General features: G+C 44.1%; 1 protein-coding gene across 1 annotated transcript in view; it reads left to right on the top strand.

Moving 5' to 3' along the window:
- Nucleotides 1–20776, top strand: part of LOC126278809 (neural-cadherin-like) — a 178321-nt gene that overhangs the window by 51246 nt on the left and 106299 nt on the right. The window contains exons 5-7 of the mRNA XM_049979083.1: nucleotides 46–232; nucleotides 12859–13092; nucleotides 20412–20584. Coding sequence (XP_049835040.1) covers nucleotides 46–232; nucleotides 12859–13092; nucleotides 20412–20584 — 594 coding nt within the window. The remainder of the gene's footprint in view (nucleotides 1–45; nucleotides 233–12858; nucleotides 13093–20411; nucleotides 20585–20776) is intronic.

The raw sequence follows: 20776 nt of genomic DNA, 5'->3' as shown, positions 1-20776 counted from the left end.
ACCAGCAGCTGCGCTTCTTCAGCAAGTGTTGTGGTGCTGCTGCAGCCGCTGGACCGCGATCCGCCGGACGGCCGTCCCCTGTGGCGGTTCACGGCGTTCGCGCAGGACGAGGGCGGCGCCGGATTGGTGGGCTACGCAGACGTGCAGGTGTCACTCGCCGACGTCAACGACAACGCGCCCGCTTTCCCGCACCACCTCTACCACGGGCAGGTCATCGAAAACGCTCCGGCAGGTGAGGCGCGACTGCTAGCGCCATATGTGTTAACGTAGTGATATTTGTTAAGCGCTCTTCCGTCAGCATATTTACATGATAAACGGGTATTCACTGGACAAATACATTATACTAGAACTGACATGTGATTACATTTTCACGCTATTTGGGTGCATAGATCCTGCGATATCAGTACCCAGAACAGCCAGCTCTGGCCGTAATAACGACCTTGATACGCCTGGTCATTGAGTCAAACAGAGCTTGGATGGCGTGTACAGGTACAGCTGCCCATACAACTTCAACACGATACCACAGTTCATCAAGAGTAGTGACTGGTGCATTGTGACGAGCCAGTTGTTCGGCCACCATCTACCAAACGTTTTCAATTGGTGAGAGAGCTGGAGAACGTGATGGCCAGGGCAACAGTCGAACATTTTCTGTATCCAGAAGGCCCGTAAAGGACCTGCGACATGCGTTGTGCAATATCCTGCTGAAATGTAGGGTTTAGCAGGGATCCAATGAAGGGTAGAGCCACGGGTCGCAACACATCTGATATGTAACGTCCACTGTTCAAAGTGCCGTCAATGCGAACAAGAGGTGACCGAGACGTCTAACCAATGGCACCCCATACCATCACGCCGGGTGATACGCCAGTATGGCGATGAAGAATACACGCTTCCAATGTGCGTTCCCCGCGATGTCGCCAAACACGGATACGAACATCATAATGCTGTAAACAGAACCTGGATTCATCCGAAAAAATGACGTTTTGCCATTCGTGCACCCAGGTTCGTCGTTGAGTACACCATCGCAGGCGCTCCTGTCTGTGATGCAGCGTCAAGGGTAACCGCACCCATGATCTCCGATCTGAGAGCCCATGTTGCTGCAAACGTCGTCGAACTGTTAGTGCAGATGGTTGTTGTCTTACAAACGCCCCCATCTGTTGACTCAGGGATCGAGACGTGACTGCACGGTCCGTTACAGCCATGCGGATAAGACGTCTGTCATTTCGACGCGGCCGTTGGGATCCAGCACGGCGTTCCGTATTACCCTTCTGAACCCACCGATTCCATATTCTGCTAACAGTCATTGTATCTCGACCAACGCGAGCAGCAATGTCTCGATACGATAAACCGCAATGCCGATAGGCTACAATCCGACCTTTATCAAAGTCGGAAACGTGATGGTACGCATTTCTCCTCCTTACACGTGGCATCACAACAACGTTTCACCAGGCAACGCCGGTCAACTGCTGTTTGTGTATGAGAAATCGGTTGTAAACTTTCCTCATGTCCGCACGTTGTAGGTGTCGCCACGGGCGCCAACCTTGTGTGAATGCTCTGAAAAGCTAATCATTTGCATATCACAGCATCTTCTTCCTATCGCTTAATTTTGGCGTCTGTAGCACGTGATTTTAATGGTGTAGCAATTTTAATGGCCAGTAGTGTATTACCATGCGTAATACAGTGGAGGAAAACCGTTGGCTCTCAAATCAGATTCCAGTAGTCTCGGAATGGATAAATACAGATCCTGTACGGTTTCCATGGGAATCCGGTACCACACTTCCTGCAAAGTAGTAGTGGATAGCGACCACGCACTCTTCTCCCGAAAGCTGGCCACAAAAACTCAATGAAACTGAGATCTGGTGATTGTGGAGGCCCAAGTGTCCTGACCGGCCGCCGTGTCATCCTCAGCCCGCAGGCGTCACCGGATGCGGAGATGTAGGGGTATCTGGTCAGCACACGACTCTCCCGGCCGTATGGTCGCATAGTCCTTGGCAGTAACGCCATCTCACACGTTAACCGTGTAGTCCCCACAGTACCCACGATATGGTTATCCCAATCGACATCGAATCCGCGTCTTGATTCATTCTTGGGGCGTTAACTCGGGCAGGAGTTAGAAATGGTATGAAACGAGACTGGCCCGACCAAATGACTTTCTTCCGCTGCCGCATAGTCCAGATTTTATGGCTTCAGTATTGTGTTTTCCAGTCGCAGGCATTTGCATCTCTGATGAGTGGTTTTGGAACCATAGCTACCCCTGCACTTCCTTGTTTTTGGGGATCTGTTCCTGTCACTTTGGTGCTGATATTCCGTTCTGAAGTGGGTTTTTCAGCTGTCGCCCTCTTATTTATCGTCATAGTTCTCAATGACGGTCTGTCATGATCACTCAGCATGTACCATCGTTCACGTTGTGACTTAAAGAACAATGTTCTTCCTCTTTCCTTGTTTGGTGAATAAATCTTCGATGATACGGTGCCTCTTAAGAGCGAGGAGGGTGGGGGTGGGGGGGGGGGGGGGGTTAATACGTCAAACGGGCTGACATGGAGCAGGAGAGGCACTACAGGACATTTTAATTTCCACTGTCTACACTTTTACAAATAAATTCATAGAACTTTTCCAGCACGACGAGAAAGGTTTCAAGATTCATACTCTTAGCAATGGAAGTTCAAAAACATAATAAAATAAATTTATTTATGTGAAATTCCATCATTTTTTCACAATATTGGCTGCATTTGTTGCTATAGGTACACTTTTTTTCCGTAAGTAAGAGAGATTCTGAGATCAATCTTGCACAGCATACAAACCATACTTAAAGGTACAGGAAACTCTAGAATTTAACTGATGAAAAAATAAATGAGCTGTTACATTTTAAACTTCATTATGTTTAGTACAAACTCATATTTTATAGTTAATTATCTCAATTTTATCGAAGTTTTAACTGATTTGGAAAAGTGTGAATCCTATGAGTGTGAATCCTAAATCCTTCCTGGTTATGCTGACAAAGTTTTATGAATTTATTTCTAAAAGTATAGACAGTAGAAATTAAAATATCCTGTGATGTCTCCCCTGCACTCCAAGTCGGCCCGTTTGACGACCTGTCCTCCTTAAAACACCAAAACTTTGGTCTCTCTTGGCTATGGGAGCACTCACCAGACGTGCCCCAACAATTTACCCATGTCTGAATTCATTTAGCTCCGACATAATGCGCTCAGAACCACACGAATACTATCCTGACCACAGCTGACATTTGCAACGTACTGACGTTCCATTCAGAGACAAATACAACAACATAACCTGCAGGCTTGCCTAGCATTTGTATTTATGTTCAAGCGCGCATTCGTCGCAGTTTTTCCATATTTTGTTCAACCCCTGTATGTCGCGATGAATTTATTGTACGAGGATTACCCGGAAATTAATTTTCCCTAGTTCCGTGAACAACTTTGTTGTCAACAGGTATAAAATGTCGGAGTTACTCTCCGACACAATCATTACCAGAACTGAGACGCTTGTCAAATTGTGCGATTAGCTTTTGTATTCATGTGTCGTAGAAATCTGCCGCCTGGGAATCCAACCAGCGTGTGACAGACGTCTTCAGTTCTTCGTCGTTATGAAAATGCTGAGCAGAGAACAGGAATTTCTTGACCTGCAAGAACATAAAGAAATCGCTGCAAGCAAGATCACGTCTGTACGGTAGGTAATCAAACAGCTTCCCACCGAGCTCCTTCAGAACATTTATTGTGTGCCGGGACGTACGTGGGCGAGCATTGTCGCAGATCAGCACGACTCCTGCACCGGGAATTCCAGACCTCTTATTTGTAATGGCCCGCCGCAGATCCCGAATTATTTCACTGTGATGGTCAGCGTTCGCTATTTCATCTCTGGACAGGAGGTCAATAACTAGAATGCCCTTTCTGTCTCAGGAAACGGTGTGCATCACTCTCCGCTCCGATACAGTATGATTGAAATTTGTCTTGACCGGCGATCCACAGTGACACCAATACATCGACTGCTGCTTGGTTTCCAGGGCAAGGTGAGCAATCACGTTTCTTTGCCCATGACGATCCTGTCGAGTAACTCGTCGCCTTCATCATAGTACTACTGCAGAAATGTGAATGCTGCTGCTAAACGATCCATTTTGTGTTCGGGTGTCCACCGATCTTGCACGCATTTCTTTTACCCTTTGAATACCAGTGGTTTTAGGCTGAAATCACAATTTTAGTGATTTTTTTTAAGTACTAGTTCCTTTCCCATGAAACCACAGTTGCTTTAACAAGACAGAGACATCTAGGGGTACACCCAGGTACTTCTACGAATATAGTGGATTCTAGCAGCCACTTGAAGCGTTCAAAGCAACAGTCGGCGCTGCGATTGTGTTCCTTGACAGTGACTAATTTGAGGAGATCATTTACAGTAAAAGTAAGAACATCTAAAATCTTTGTAACCTAAATTGGAGTTTAAACTACTTCTGTTATGAACGGTTTCAAAAATGAAACACTGGAGCATTATGCGCTTTTCAGATATTTATTAAATTTTAGACCCATTTTTGCTTGTTATTTAGGAATATAATTTGCTTTAGGCATTATGAGTTCATGGAAGTTTCGATATGTCGGATTCTGTTGATGAAAAACGGGAAATTGCATTCAAATATATCTCATGAAATGAAGGATGGTTGAAACTGTATGTCTCAGTGGTTCCAAAATGAAACCACAACTTTAGGACAATTGATTGTTTACTTTTTTTCTATTTCTTCTTGCATTCGTTGTTTACTATGATAATAAAGGTTAATTTTATGAAAGATTTTAAAATTGTATTCCTTACTGAAACCACATCCTTAAAATAATTGATTGCTTAGTTTTTGCCAATTTTTTCTTATATTCATTCTTTACGATTATGAAGCTCAGTTTTGTGAAACATTTTTAAATTAACCTCTTTTTATATTGTTGAGACTCAAAGGGTTAACATGCAGTTTCATAGGCGAAATATCTGTGAAAAATGTCTGCTGAGATCCATAATGAGCTGCCGCATCGGCTCCGCAAGGTCCTCATTGATAAGAGACGGTCGCCCACGGCCCTATTCAATACGGGAATTTTGATGACCTTCGGAAAATTTCCTACATCAGCGACGCACCATCTGTTTGTTCATGGCCTTAAGCCTGTACACCTGACATAACTGACGATGTATTTCGACCCGCGCCATATTCTGTGCATTAAGAAATTTTATTAGAGACCAGTCGCAGTCGACAAGATATGAGCCTCCATTTTCAGCCACTACTGCAGCGCTTCTGGCAAGAGTCGAGGCTCGTCAGGCCACCATATGATTATTCCATCACACCTCTGTCGCACATGCGCTTTATTTCCGGTAAAACACTTTTATTTAATTTATGGGTGACCCTTGTACCATCTAGCTTGAGAAGCTGATTTACATTAATTACATTTACTAACTTAAAAAATTGCAGTTGCAGTTGCAATGAAATTTGGTGTTGAGACCAGTTGATTCCGACTTCACACAGACCCAAAATTTTCCCTCCTCTTGACGTGGTCAACTCCACGCACAGTCACTTTTCAAGACACGTCAACGCATTCGAAAGAAGAAGCAGCTACCACAGCTCAATCAAGACTGGACAGATCTCATGTACCGACAGAGGGCTCTTCTAGCACTGCGGAGAATGGCTGTAAAACATTTCATAAAATCAGTGGAAGGAGTCACTCGTTAGTTCCAAAGTGCTACCAAAAGTCCAACTTGCACAATGAATATGCGTAGAGAGTTAAAAAGAATGGGATATAGTGGTCTCGTGAGCTAAAAATTTCTGTAGTCAGTGCTAAGTTACATTAGAGGTGGTGTAAAGACCGATGCCAATGCACAGAGGATGATGGGAGGAGAGTGATTAGGGGTGACGATTTACGCTGTAGCACCACAGAAAGGAATTCTATGTGAACGTAAAATTTTCGAAGTTTTTTTCCAGGTAAGCACAGAGCCTAGCCTGAAAAGGCCCAGGCGTAGAATCACAGTCAGAATCTTACCAGGGAGAAAAGCCAGTGTAGCAGACAGCGAGGCTCAGAGGCTCACCACTGGATCATTGCCAAACCACAGAGAGCACAGAGTGCGACTGCATCAGAATGACTGAATCATAACATCATTCTGATAGCACTACAAGGCACCGTAACAACACATAAGTCATATACAGAACGACTCTCAGACTGTTGACGTGGCAGAAAGCTACAGCCTGAAGAACTGAAAGTCACAGTTCGGACATTATAGTATCCTGTAAAGTTGTGTTCACTGACTGTACAGTTGAGCGCCACCAGAGTCTTGACCATCTCTTGTTGGGAGGCTATGATCATCCCACTCAGAGCTATTGGTCGCCGATCTGACGGCGAGCACTAATGTCTGATGCCCTCGAGAGCGTCTCAGTAAAGCAGCTTGCCATGCGGCTGGCGTCCTGACTGGGCAGACATGCCTGAAGACCTAGGCATCCTGCCCTGCTGAAGGTGCGGTTTCCAACCTCCAGTATGTAATGCAGAAATCTCTGGGCTGGACTCAGCAACTCTCAGCTGCATGCGCCACTCTGCTGTCATACGACGCCACCGAGAAGCTATTTGCGTTGTATGAGTCCTGAAAATAAATGTATTTACAACTGTATCACTGACGCCCTGGGCCGTTTTGCTGGACGACACTCCTGCACTCCAAGCTCAACATCCTGCATGTGTAAAGACCACAGCTTTCTGGATCTCCACAACATTCTACCTTGTGGCAGTCCAGTCAAAGAGTTTGAGTTTGGTGAGTACCAGTGGAAAGTTTTTGCCATGACATGTAGCGTCATAAGCGAAGTATGGAGATATTTGTCGTGGCAAGGGGGTGATCCCTTGATTGGGCTTGAGAAAGCTCTAAGTGTGGAAGGATATGAACACATTTTGCAGCATTGTGTACTGTGTACAACAGAGGACAAGTTCAGGAACGACATCTGTTTGTATCAGCATGAAAATGCACCCTTTCATAAAGCAGCATGTCTGAAGCAACCGTCTGTAGACAGTAACTTCCCTGAAGTCGACGGGTCAACCGTGGGTGCCGCCCTGAACCCAGTAGAACACCTTTGGAATGAGTTAGAACGTCGACTTCACTTCAGACCTCAGGGTCCAGCATCACTATCTTCTCTGACTTCTGCTCTTGAGAACGAGTGGGTTGCCTTTCCTTCACAGACATCCAGACACCTCACTGAAAGTGCCCCCGGCACAGCTCAAGCAATCATAAAGGCAAGCGCGGTCAAAACCCATATTAATAGCTGTCCAGATACTTTTTATCTGATACTGTAGGCTGTCAGAGACTGTTCAACGTTTGCGCCAAGTGCCTTGAGATTTATCCTCTCTGCAAAAGATACTAACAGCGTCGCAGACGTCCCAAACTAAATACATCAGACAATCCAAGGCTTTTGTGGTGATTTCTGTTGCCATGTGCGTCATTGATACGGTAAGATTAAATATTATGAAGCGAGAACTTTTAATGCCTGTGAGAAAGAAAAAGTTGGACATCGTGCGTCAGCAGCCACTACGTTCAACACGCGAAACGTTGTCTACTTCGGGATGATTTTAGAGACACACTGGGACCATTTTACAAGAACGTGCAGGTCACATTGCTACCTTACTTGGTCATCGGAAAATCTGTTCATGATGGCTACGTCGGCAGCTGAAATGAATTTACCAACACGTGAAATTTGCTAGGTCTCTGCTCACGTTAATGGAATGGAAGTGACGCGTTTCTGCCTTCAGTTATGACAGGAAACGAAACATAGGTACACCACTACGAACCGAAGGAAAGTCAAAGAGAAATTCAAGACTCAGTCCTCACGTGGAAAAATCAGTGCTTTTGGGCGCAAACGGTGTTATCCCTGCTGATTTCCTTGAACGTGGAACTATAATCAATTCAGAGCGTTACATTATAATGCTGTGAACTTTGACACGGTGACCAACAAGAGTCCGACAGGAAAAGGCAAATGTTTTCTTGCTGCAAGAAAATGGCACATTTCACATGTTGCCGCTATAAAACTTCAGAAACGGAAGTTCATAACCAAACAGCATCCTAAATACACCCATGATTTGACGCCGTCTGTCTTCCATGTGTTCCTCATATTGAAAGGAGATCTACGGGGTAATAATAATGCATCTGATGAAAAAGTTAGAGAATTTTGAATGCCTGGCTGCAGAAACAGTGTGACAAGTTTTTCCGTGGCAGCTTCAGAGAACTTGTTCACCGTTGGCAGAAGTACATCGAATTTTCTGACGATTCTATGAAAAATTGAATATCGGTATTCAACTGTCGTATACTGAGTGTTACTTTTGCATTTCATTTATTGATTATTGAACTATTATCATCGAGCCATTGCCTTTCATTCAGACCTCATATCCATATTACTTCACCGTGGTCCCCAGAATTAAGAGGCCGTGATTCTTTCACGTTTTTTCTAACGTCATTTACGCACCTTCTATTATTAACTGAAGTCGAGTCGACGATCATTTTTAACAGCACCTGTCTATAGTTTTCAGCCTAGCTCTCATCGCGTCACATATCACATTACCGGTTTCAGCTCAAGCTAACTTGAGATCATGGTGTGCTCTACCGATACAAGTCTCATCGTCAGCGTTGCTGCGCACTAGGTGCGATGAACAGCACTACCGTTTTATTATATAGGTGGTGTCTGTTCTTTCAAATATGTCCGAAAGAACATACCATTTTGATCCCGCGACCACTATGACTCAAGCCACAAAGAAATTAAAGATATTAGCTGCCAGTGGCAACTAATTTATATCAACGGGGTAAACTGAAAATTTGTGCCATATTAAGATTCGAACCCGGGTCTTCTGCTCACTGGTTAGATGCACTGACGACTACACCATCCCAACAGAATGGTCACCACAATCGCTCAGACTACCCTCGCAAGCGTTCCGTCAGACCCAAATTCTCAACTCAAACCAGAAACTTCTAATGTACGGTACCTGCTCGTTAGCCTCATTACACACGCCATCTCTCCAGATCCTGTATGAGTTCGAGCCTGGTGTGCATCTGCACTGAAGGGATCGTTGGTCGTCATCGCCTTAATTATATATGTGATTTCTGTTCTTTCGGAGCCGGCCGTAGTGGCCGAGCGGTTCTAGGCGCTTCAGTCTGGAACAGCGCGACCGCTACGGTCGCAGGTTCGAATCCTGCTTCGGGCATGGATTTGTGTGATGTCCTTAGGTTAGTTAGTTGTAAGTAGTTCTAAGTTCTAGGGGACTGATGACCTCAGCAGTTAAGTCCCATAGTGCTCAGAGCCATTTGAACAATTTGTTCTTTCGGACCTGTCTTAATACCTGTATGTCCTGATTCGTAGTGGCTGCAAAGACACTTCGTATATAACTAACGTGATGAGAGCAAGTGATCCAAATTGTTTAAATCGCTTTAATCACTATGCGACTTAACATCTGAGGTCATCAGTCCCCTAGATTTAGAACTACTTAAACCTAACTAAACTAAGGACATCACACACATCCCTTCCCGAGGCAGGATTCAACCTGCAAGCGTAGCAACAGCGCGGTTCCGGACTGAAACGCCTAGAACTGTTCGGTCACAGCGGCCGGTGCCACTGACCCCTTCAGTGCAGATGCACACCAAGCTCGAACTCTTACGGGAATTGGCGAGCTGGCGCGAGTAATGAGGCTACCGAGCACGGAGTCTGCACCAACATTGTGTGGTGTAAGTAAGAGTATGGATATAACGGGAGGCGTGCTGGGTTAGTCCGTGTGTTTCTGCTGCACACCGTGTCTGGATGGTGTACTGATCAGCGCACTGGCCTAGTAATCAGGAGGTCCGGGTTCTAATAACGCTCCGGCACAAATTTTCAACTTGATCCCATTAATATAAGTCAATGCTCACTGGCAGCCAACGTCTTCAATTCCTTTGTGTCCTACCACCGTCTATCATGACCCCATCCTCAGGGGGATATTAAGCCATAATGTTCCTTTCTTCTTTCCGTTTTGTTTTAATTTGCATTCTATGAACTACGTACATGGTGAGTGATTTCTTAACTTAGTAGTTCGGTCAGATGATTACACAGAAAATGATAAAATAAGAGTAAGCCAGGCCGCATGGGAATCACTAAGACGTTTGGGCGTAATTGTTAACTAACCCGCGGACAAAAGAACTAAAACCTAGACCGTCCATACTGTCTCAGTCGTCTGTGAATCTGAAAAACAAAATACACCTCACATTTTTCAGGTCATTTTACTTTGTACCGGAAGTGAACATAGTATAGCCGAGCCGAACAGCTGAGTAAACAATGTATTTATGTTATTGATCCCGTACCGTTTGCCGTGTCATAACTGAATCACGTGTCAGGTATGGTGACACCACGCACTATTATTTACATGATCCAGTCACATTAATGTGACTGCCTTGTGCGTTCAACGTCGACATGCAACAATCACTCACATACGGCAGGTAGCAGCGCTAGCAGTGGATGGTAAATAAAGCAAGAGGGGGGGGTGGAGGGGAGGGGGGGCACGAAAACAGAGCAATCGTTGTGATAATGCGGAAATGGACGCTTTGTCTGACGTCCAAAAGGGCATCATCATTGGCTTTTCGGCCAAGGGCGGAAGCATTTCCGGAAACCGCTAAGTTTGTAAACTGTTCGTATGCTGCCATCGTTGAAGTATAAAGCGCGTGGTAAAATGTCGCTTTTCTAAACCGGCGCTTAGGAAACTGTGGTGCACCATAGGTCATTGATGACAGGGGTGAATGACGGCTGCAGCGATGTGAACGGGTGAAGAGACGTGCAATTGTTGAGTAACTGACCGCCCAGATGAACCAAGGGGCTACCAACAGTGTCTCCTCAATGACCATTCAGCAAACGTTGCTGCGTATGGGCTTCTACAGCAAGCGCCTGGTTCACGCATCCATGTTCACTGCTGTCCATCGGCGACGTAGGCTGGAATTTTCACTCCAATACCGTAACTGGATATTCGCTGAGTGACGATAGGTGGCACTCGTCCGAAGGGACGACGGCAATCTCATTTTCAGCCGAATGGCGTCATTGGATGCAGATATGGAGGGGCACGTAGTCAGCACACTGCTCTCCTGGCCGTTGTCAGTTTTGGTGACCAGAACCGCCACTTATCAATCAAGAAGCTCTTCAATTGACCTTATAAGGGCTGAGTGCACCCTGTTTGCCAACAGCGCTCGGCGCCCTGGACGGTCACCCATCCAAGTGCTAGCCCAGTCAGACAGCGCTTAACTTACCTAATCTGGCGGGAGCCGGTGTTACCACTGCGGCAAGGCCGTTTTTGCTGTAAATTTATTACACTACTGCCCATTAAAATTGATACACCGCGAAGATGACGAGCTACAGACGCGAAATTTAACCGACAGGAAGAAGATGCTGTGATATGCAAATGATTAGCTTTTCAGAGCATTGACACAAGGTTGGCACCGATGGCGACACCTATAACGTGATGACATGAGGAAACTTTCCAATCGATTTCTCATAAACAAACAGCAGTTGACCGGCGGTGCCTGGTGAAACGTTGTTGTGATGCCTCGTGTAAGGAGGAGAAATGCGTACCATCACGTTTCTGACTCTGAAAAAAGGTCGGATTGCGGCCTATCGCGATTGCCGTTTATCGTATCGTGACATTGCTGCTCGCGTTGGTCTAGATGCAATGACTGTTAGCAGAATATGGAATCGGTGGGTTCAGGAGCGTAATACGGAACGCCGTGCTGGATCCCAACGGCCTCGTATCACTAGCAGTCGAGATGACAGGCATCTTATCCGCATGCCTGTAACGGATCGTGCAGTCACGTCTCGATCCCTGAGTCAACAGATGGGGACGTCTGCAAGACAACAACGGAGAGTTCAAGGATGTTTGCAGCAGCATAGACTATCAACTCGGAGACCATGGCTGCGGTTACCCTTGACGCTGCATCACAGACAGGAGCGCCTGCGACGGTGTACTCAATGACGAACCTGGGTGCACGAATGGCAAAACGTCATTTTTTCGGATGAATCCAGGTTCTGTTTACAGCATCATGATGGTCGCATCGGTGTTTGGCGACATCGCGGTGAACGCACATTGGAAGCGTGTATTCGTCATCGTCATACTGGCGTATCACCAGGCGTGATGGTATGGGGTGCCATTGGCTACACGTCTCGGTCAACTCTTGTTCGCCTTGACGGCACTTTGAACAGTGGACGTTACATTTCAGATGTGTTACGACCCGTGGCTCTACCCTTCATTCGATCCCTGCTAAACCCTACATTTCAGCAGGATATTGCACAACGCTTGTCGAAGGTCCTGTGCGGACCTTTCTGGATACAGAAAAATGTTCGGCTGTTGCCCTGGCCAGCACGTTCTCCAGATCTCTCACCAATTGAAATCGTTTGGTCGAAGGTGGCTCGTCACAATACGCCAGTCACTACTCTTGATGAACTGTGGTATCTGCATGGGCAGCTGTGCCTGTACACGCCATCCAAACTCTGTTTGAATCAATGCCCAGACGTGTCAAGGCCGTTATTACAGCCAGAGGTTTTTGTTCTGGGTATCAGGATGTATGCACCCAAACCGCGTGAAAATGTAATCACATGTCAGTTCTAGTATAATATATTTGTCTAATGAATACCCGTTTATCGTCTGCATTTCTTCTTGGTGTAGCAATTTTAATGGCCAGTAGTGTAGTTAACAATTAATACATGAAAGTAGCATCCGTTTTCCTGAGATATTTTCATCTATGGTAGTCACTTGAGTTTATAACAAATTAATAACTGGTGCTGTCACGTAACTATTCCAATTCGAGTGTGTTACCAAAGTGAAAATTTGCTTTTTTTTTCTTTCAAATAACCAGGGACTTTCATCCTGAATGTGACGGCAGAGGACAATGACGATCCAGATGAGGGCAGCAACGCCAGAGTTAGATACTACATCGACAAGAATGCCGTGGATGAGACTACGGGTTCTGCCATATTTAAAATCGACGCAGACACGGGGGAGATATCGACAGCTATCTGCTGTTTGGATCGTGAACGGACTCCCGCTTACTCCATACAGGTAGTCGCCACGGACGGTGGTGGACTCGAAGGTAAGTGCTGATTGTGACTTGATTACGTTATTAACGATATGTTTGTTTAGATGCACCGCTGACAAACTGTAGGATTCCATACATTAATCCTACAAGACCAGCGAAATTTTCTGATGGGTAAAAAGGAGGGGGATTTGAGTATAACTCAGTCGTGAAACCATATTATTATTCATTCAATGTAGGCTTTCACGGCTTAAATTAGCATCCTTCGTGAATTTTGTTTTATGAGCTAGAAACTGCTATCTTAGTCTTAACAGTTTCTGCTGATGCTACCAGCAGTAGGAGACGAATGGTTAGGCGCAGAAATATGCCTTGGATCACGGCCATTTGGCCACAACAAAATTTTAAATCCAAAACACGTTTTCCGCGTGCTTTTAGACTCTTTCTTAAGAGAAGTTATGCGTAGTTCCTTTGCTGCTTCGCCAGATACTTGCAATTTTGTTTTTGGAACGTGTAGCTGGAGTCAGTCCAAACAAATGTCGCTCATCACGTCTTTCATGCGGCACCCAGCGTCGATGGAAAGCGTCTGCTTGTTTCTCGTTACAAAAAAATGACAAAATGATCTGTGAAGTGGAATTTTATGTGCTCATTCGACAAAGTGGCCCCAGAATAATCTAGTGCCATATTAATTGTACTGATATGTATTAACAGGGACAGTAAAACACCAGATATATCGAGTATTCCGGCAGCGATGGCACCGCCCTGGCCCGCGCTGAATGCCACCGCCGTGCAGAAGCGCTGCTGGAGTACTGATTATTATTTGGGGTCAGTATAATATCGATAAAATGAATAACACACTAGACTAACACGGGAGCCCTCTATCTAAGGGGCATGTAAAATTTCGATTTATTGATCACAGTGTTTGTAATGAGAGACGAACCGATGCTTTCCCTCGACGCTGAGCTTCATATGGAAGATGTGATGATCAGGATTTGTTTGTGACCAACACTGACTACACGTTACCAATGCACATATACAGATGTCGGTAGTATCGCGTACACAAGGTAGAAACGAGAAGTGCGTTGATGTAGCTATCGTTTGTACTCCGGTGACTCATGCGACGAGATTTCTGATGTGATTGTGGCCACACGAAGGGAGTTAACAGACTTTTAACGCGGAATGGTAGTTGGAGATAAAAATATGGGACATTCAATTTCGAAATCGCTAGGGAATTGAATATTCCGAGATCTACAGTGTCAACCACCAGTTTTTAGGCATTACCTCTCACTATGAACAACGCAGTGGCTGACGGCCTCCGCTTAACGACCAAGACAAGCTGCGTCTGCGTAGAGTTGTCAGTGCTAGCTGACAAGCAACACTGTGTGAAACAACCGCAGAAGTCGACCTAGGAAATATTACTAACGCATCCATTAGCATAGTGCGACGAAATTTGTCGTTAATGGGCTATGGCAGCAGACGACCGATGCGCGTGACTTTACTAACAGCACGATGTCGCATGAAGCGCTTCTCCTGGGCTGGTGACCATATCAGTTGGACCCAAGACTAATGGAAAAACATATTCTGTTCAAATGAGTTCCGATTTTAGTTGTTAAGAGCAGATGGTAGGGTTCGAGTCTGCCGCCCGTGAAGCCATGGACCCAAGTTGTCAATAAGGCACTGTGCAAGCTGGTGGTAGCTCCATAATTGTGTAGGCTGTGTTAACGTGGAACTGACTGGGTCCTCTTGTTCAACTGTACCGATCATTGACCATCAGCAGCCATTCATCTACTTCTACACCTACATGGATATTCTGCAAATCATATTTAAGTGCCTGGCAAAGGGGGGCCATCGAACCACCTTCACAATTCTCTGTTATTTCAGTCTCGTATAGCGCGCTCTGATTTCCCTTATTATCTTGGTGGTCGTTCCTCCCTATGTAAGTCTGTATCAAGAAAATATTTTCTCATTCGGAGGAGAAAGTTGGTGATTGGAATTTCGGGAGAAGATTCCGTCGCAACGAAAAAAGCCTTTCTTTTAATGATGTCCATCCTAAATCCTGTATCATTTCTGTGACACTCTCTCCCATATTTCGCGATAATACAAAACGTGCTGCCTTTCTTTGAACTTTTTCGATGTACTCCGTCAGTCCTATCTGTTAAGGATCCCACAACACGCAGCAGTATTTTAAAAGAGGACGGACAAGCGTAGTGTAGGCAGTCTCCTTAGTAGGTCTGATATATTTTCTAAGTGTCCTGCCAATAAAACGCAGTCTTTGGTTATCCTTCCCCACAACATTTTCTGTGTGTTCCTTCCAATTTAAGTTGTTCGTAATTGTAATACTTAGGTATTGACTTCACGCTACCAAACAACGATGGAAATTTTATGGATGACAAGCGCCATGTCACCGGCCACAATTGTCCGCGATTGGTTTGAAGACTATTCTGGACAATTCGAGTGAATGTTTTGACCACCCACATCGCCCGACTTGAATCCCATCCAACGTTTAGAGGACGTAATGTAGAGGTCAGTTCGTGCACAAAATCCTGTACCGACAACACTTTCGTAATTATGGATGGTTGTAGAGGCACCATGACTCAATATTTCTGCAGGGGACTTCCAATGCCACGTCGATTTGCAGCACTATGCCGGTTAAAAGGGGATCCGAGACGATATTAGGAGCTATCACGTGACTTTAGTCAACTCATTGAAGGTCTGACTGCAATCCCATCGGCTGTTAACCGTGCACACAATTCCTTGCAATTTTATAGACTTTTTAGTTTTCAAGACACTTTCATCTCCTAAAGTGAGCTGTGAAATTCGGAAACTGCTATAAACGCTTCGACTGAAACGCTGTTTTGGAGGGTGGAGCAGCTGTCGTGACTCCCATGACGTCCCCACACTATCCCCCTAGGACCCGAGCGTTACTGCGAAGGTATTTTCTATTGACCGAGAGGGAACCGCTGTGGTGTCTGCATGCAGAGTGCTTGTCGCGAAAACATCACAACTTCGGATCTTAAGCGTAGGTACCAATTAATTTCTAGCTTACATTCTGCGCAAGAGTGCACTTTCCAGAAATGATGCGACGTATCAAAGTAACCATTATGTGTGGTTCCTACGGCAACAAACAAAATTCAAGATTTTCTCAAGCTTTAAAAAAATACCGTTACCTGATAATATTCTTAAAAAATTGAGAGCTTATTAGTAGGTTTTATACCTCACTATAAGTTCGAAATTCTAGAAAGAGCCGCTATCAGCAGTAGCGCAGTTTTACAGGGAGGTCTTTATAAAGAAATAACACATACGTTTTTGTTGCCCGCAGTGCCTTTGAAATATATGCATGTTATGTGCGAATGCTTAAACAAAAAACGTTTAGCGTATTTAGTTCGTGGCCCATCAAGGCGACTAGCGACAGGCGTTCTTTTTATTCACGCGTTTAATTTAAAATGTGTTTTCTGCTTTCTGTGAAATTAAAGAGTTTTGTTTGTAACTCATTTACCTGACACGTGAGATGTAAAACAGCCTCTTTTCTCTAATTATGTAGGCTGCACTTCTAATAACAGTGTATACTCTGTATTTTTTCCTTTGTTGGACACCTGTATTTTCATGAACCGTTTGTTAACGTACACGAAACATGTTTTTCACGGTTGTGTACTTGCAGCCGTGTAATTTCTCTAGCTGTTAGACTGCAGTTATCAGCAATGATAATGCTTTATTCGTAGAAAAGATGGTATTTACACCACTGACCTGGAAGCATTGATGCTGCGATGAGTATTTCTTATTCACCACTGCTCTGCATGCTACTCGTCTTGTGCACGCCTCTCCTGGCTGCATAACTATCGCAACCTACATCCACATCAATCTGCTTCCTGTATTCACGCCTAGGCCTCAGCATTAGTTACGCCATCTATCCGTCTAATTTTCAATATTCTTCCGTAACACCACAGTTCAAAAGCGTCTATTCTCTTCATGTCTGAACTGCTCATCGTTCATTTCCATACAAGGCTACGCCCAGACAAATACCTTCGGGAAAGACTTTCTAATCCATAGATCTAAATTCGATGTTAACAAATTTCTTCACTAACGTCTTCCTTGCCAATGCCAGTCTACATCTTATGTCTCTATTTCGGCAATCATCAGTTACTTTCCTGCGTAAATAACAAAACTCATCTACTACTTTTAGCGCTTCATTTCCTTATGTAATTCCCTGACCGTTGCCTGATTAAATTCGGGTACATTCCATTACCCTTGATTTTCATTTGTTGAAGTTCATCTTGTACTCTTCTTTCGAAACACTGTCTATTCCTTTCAATTTCTGTTCCAAGTAAGCTCAAAGTTTTTATTTCTTCTCCCTGAACTTTAATTCCTTCTACAAATTTTTCTTTAGTTTTCTCATAATGAATAACAGCGGGGAGAGGCTACAACCCTACCTCACTCCATTCTCGACCACTTCTTCCCTTCCATGCCCCTCGATTCTTATAACTGCCGTTCGGTTTCGGTATAAGTTGTAAATAACTGTTCGCAACTTGCATTTTTCTCCTTATACCGTTCGAATTTCAAAGAGTGTAATCCAGTGAAGAGTCTCCAAAGTTTCAGAATCCAAACCGATTTTCCCCAAGGAAGGCATCTACCAGTTCTTCCATTCTTCTGTCAATAATTCGTGTTAATATTTTCAACTATGACGTATTTTGCTGACACCTGTAAGCTCCTGCCATCTTTGGAATTGGAATAATTACATTATTCATGAAGTCTGAAAGTATTTCGTCTGTCTCATACATTTTTCACAACAGGTGGAATGCCTTAGTCATGGCTGACTCTCCCAAGGATATCAACAGTTCCGAGGGAATCTCATCTACTCCACGAGCTTTGTTTCCACTTAAGTCTTCCAGAGTTCAATGAAATTCTTCTCGTAGTATCATATCTACCATCTCATCTTCATCTAAGTGCATTTCCCTTTCCTTAATAATGCCTTCAAGTTCATTTCTCTTGAACAGCTCGTCTGTATACTACTTCCACCTTTGAGCTTTCCCGTCCTCGCTTAGCTTTTCACGGGTAGTTTTAAATAACGTAAAAAAACTGAAAACGTCTATTGGATAAGGAAAACCGACATTACAAACGCTATTACGGGGAAAAATTAGAAAATCAAGCAATTCCAAGGAACGGCCATAAACCTTGAAAGAAATTTTTATTGTCCAACTGTAGCTGTGCGTTAAGAATAAAACCGTCTTTAAGCGAGAGGTGTTTGAAAATTTCCAATTCTTCAAGAATTTCGAGTCTGAGACCTTCTTTCTCGGAGTGTAGGATACTGACATCTTGCATTTCTTTGGGGTTATGTCCTGTAACCCCCGCTGAAATATCACTCTATAGTGCACGCATTATAGTGTGATTACTGTAGGTGTTCCATAAATGTATGAAATTATATTGCGGTCTACACGCTGTTCAATTTTTGTGGCACTTGGTATCTATAAAGAATTCCCAGTCCCTTCTGATACGTGCTCCACCATTCTGTTGATTTAATCATCTTTCCTTCTTCTTTTGTTTGTGCCTCGGTCTCGCATCAGCGCAGGGTGGCCATGTTTATTAATGATTTGGCATGGTTAATTTAATGGGTGGCCATATACCCCTCCTGTCGCTACCGTTACCCCAGGTCGAGATATGTGTGCTCCAACAGTCTGCGAGTAGTGAAAGTGAGCGAAAGTATTCTAAATGTTTCCGAATCGTGTAACTGTGACTGGACATGGGTACCCACCCGGTATTCACCTAATGGAATGTAAGAAACCGCCTATAAAACATATCCAGCCTGGCCGACACACCGACTCTCGTCTTAACACGCTCAGCGGACCAACAGAATATGAAAAAGGTGCGCCTTCCCACTTTAGCCCAGCGAAATCTTGTGTAGATTGCAATGGTACGTATTTGCCTACTGCTGCTGTGTCATTACAGTCTCAAGTCAAGATGATACATGCCGTGACGGTTGATGGCAAACAGCGAATCGGACAACGACACATTTTTCCAATATTGTTTGTGTGGCCTGTTTAATATATGACAGCAATCCTTCCTATTTGTTTGTATAAAATAAGACGTGGAGCGCTCCAGACGATATGTTTATGACATTTTTAACTGGTGTAGAATGACTTAAAACTAAACTATTGATATTATCCGAAATGGTGGGCTACAAAATTTTCCCTGCTTGGCTCATGTTTTGAAAATGCGAGAACATATTTGCACGTTTTTTGTGTTCGGTCATTTTTCTACCGTGCGGCAGTGCCATACGATAAAAATGAGTCCCTCTTTACTGCAGTTATCGTAAACTATTATCTGCACACAAAAAATGTCATTAGAGTTTTCTGCAGAATTCTTGGGGAGCTTTCGGAATGGTGATCATAATTTTGTTCCGTAAATCAGCAAATAATTTTTTTTCACAAAATTAAAATTTCCCCGAGTAATACTTTTTTTTTTCACTAAATGCCGCAGAATTATACAAATTTTGTGCAGAGAAGTCTAGAACTAAAACGTATCTATTCTGAAGAAATGTATATTTCTCGAAGATCCCAACTTCACCAGACTCACAATATTCTGCAATAATGCCCGATGCCAACACCAGTGTACATAGTTTTGATGCATGGCTATGCCATAATCGAAGGCGCTCCGCTGCCAATTGGTAGGCTGTCTGAAGATGCGCAGAAAACTCGAGATAAGGACACCCAGCATTACCGAGAAGATTTTACTCGTAAACATTCACTTGAGAAATGGATGCATATCGTGTTCCATCGGTTTCTGGCACCTTCAGATCCGTTGATCTGTGAAGTCCAGAAAATGACAACAGAAGAAGATGAACAGATGCCTCCTGACGTAGAAGATCTGCTTTGCGTACCTTGTCCCAGTGAACAAGCTCGACAGCTACCCTTCTGGAAGCAATAACGGTACAGGCAACGAATTTGAGTATATTTTCTATTGAAAAATGTAAAATATCGAATAATACATTTCAGTACGGCAATGACGACTTCTAATTCCTTATCAAAAACTTCACAATAATTTATACCCGAAGTTTTACTCAAATCGACACAATTTATAAGCCTTGATCCATCAGATTGAATCCTGCGTTTTGAATTTTTTGTAATTCCAGCATCGGATCCCTAATCAGCAACCCAAATAATGTAGAAGAACACAGTTTTATAGCATTTTATATCAATCTTTCTATTATGTCCAGTTTTGAAGCGATATAGCCCAGTGTGTGATGGGCGGAGTCGGTCGGGAACTAGTGCACTCCATGTTCGGGAAACGATGCTTTAACTCGCATAGTTGTCCGGGAGGGCTTTCCATTGATTTAATCACATTAAATCTGATGTAAGTGTACAACTTTCTTTTCACTTTCTTCACAGGGACAGCTACCGTATCTATTACTGTAACGGATGTCAACGATACACCGCCAGAGTTTTCGAAAGATGAGTGGTTCGTAGAAGTGAATGAATCTGACGGCGGTAGTGTGCTGGAGAAACCGATTCTTACAGTGACAGTACGTGATCAGGATGAGTTTAACACGTTGCAGTACGAGGTAAGATAATGTGACAGAACATCTTGTAATTAACATTTCACCAGCGTTATTTGCAACGAAAGAAATTTTGAGTTGTTTTTGCAGTTCATTATGGTTTTTCACACTCTGTTTTCTGTGAGAGAGCTACTTTTGTATCATTGAGCAGTTTTCTTGGAAGCTACGGAAACGCCTCCGAATTTTTTATGCTTTAAC

The sequence above is a fragment of the Schistocerca gregaria genome, chromosome 6 (genome assembly GCF_023897955.1).
Source record: "Schistocerca gregaria isolate iqSchGreg1 chromosome 6, iqSchGreg1.2, whole genome shotgun sequence".
Taxonomy (NCBI): Eukaryota; Metazoa; Arthropoda; class Insecta; order Orthoptera; family Acrididae; genus Schistocerca; species Schistocerca gregaria.
This window is presented reverse-complemented; position numbering and strand designations above follow the sequence as displayed.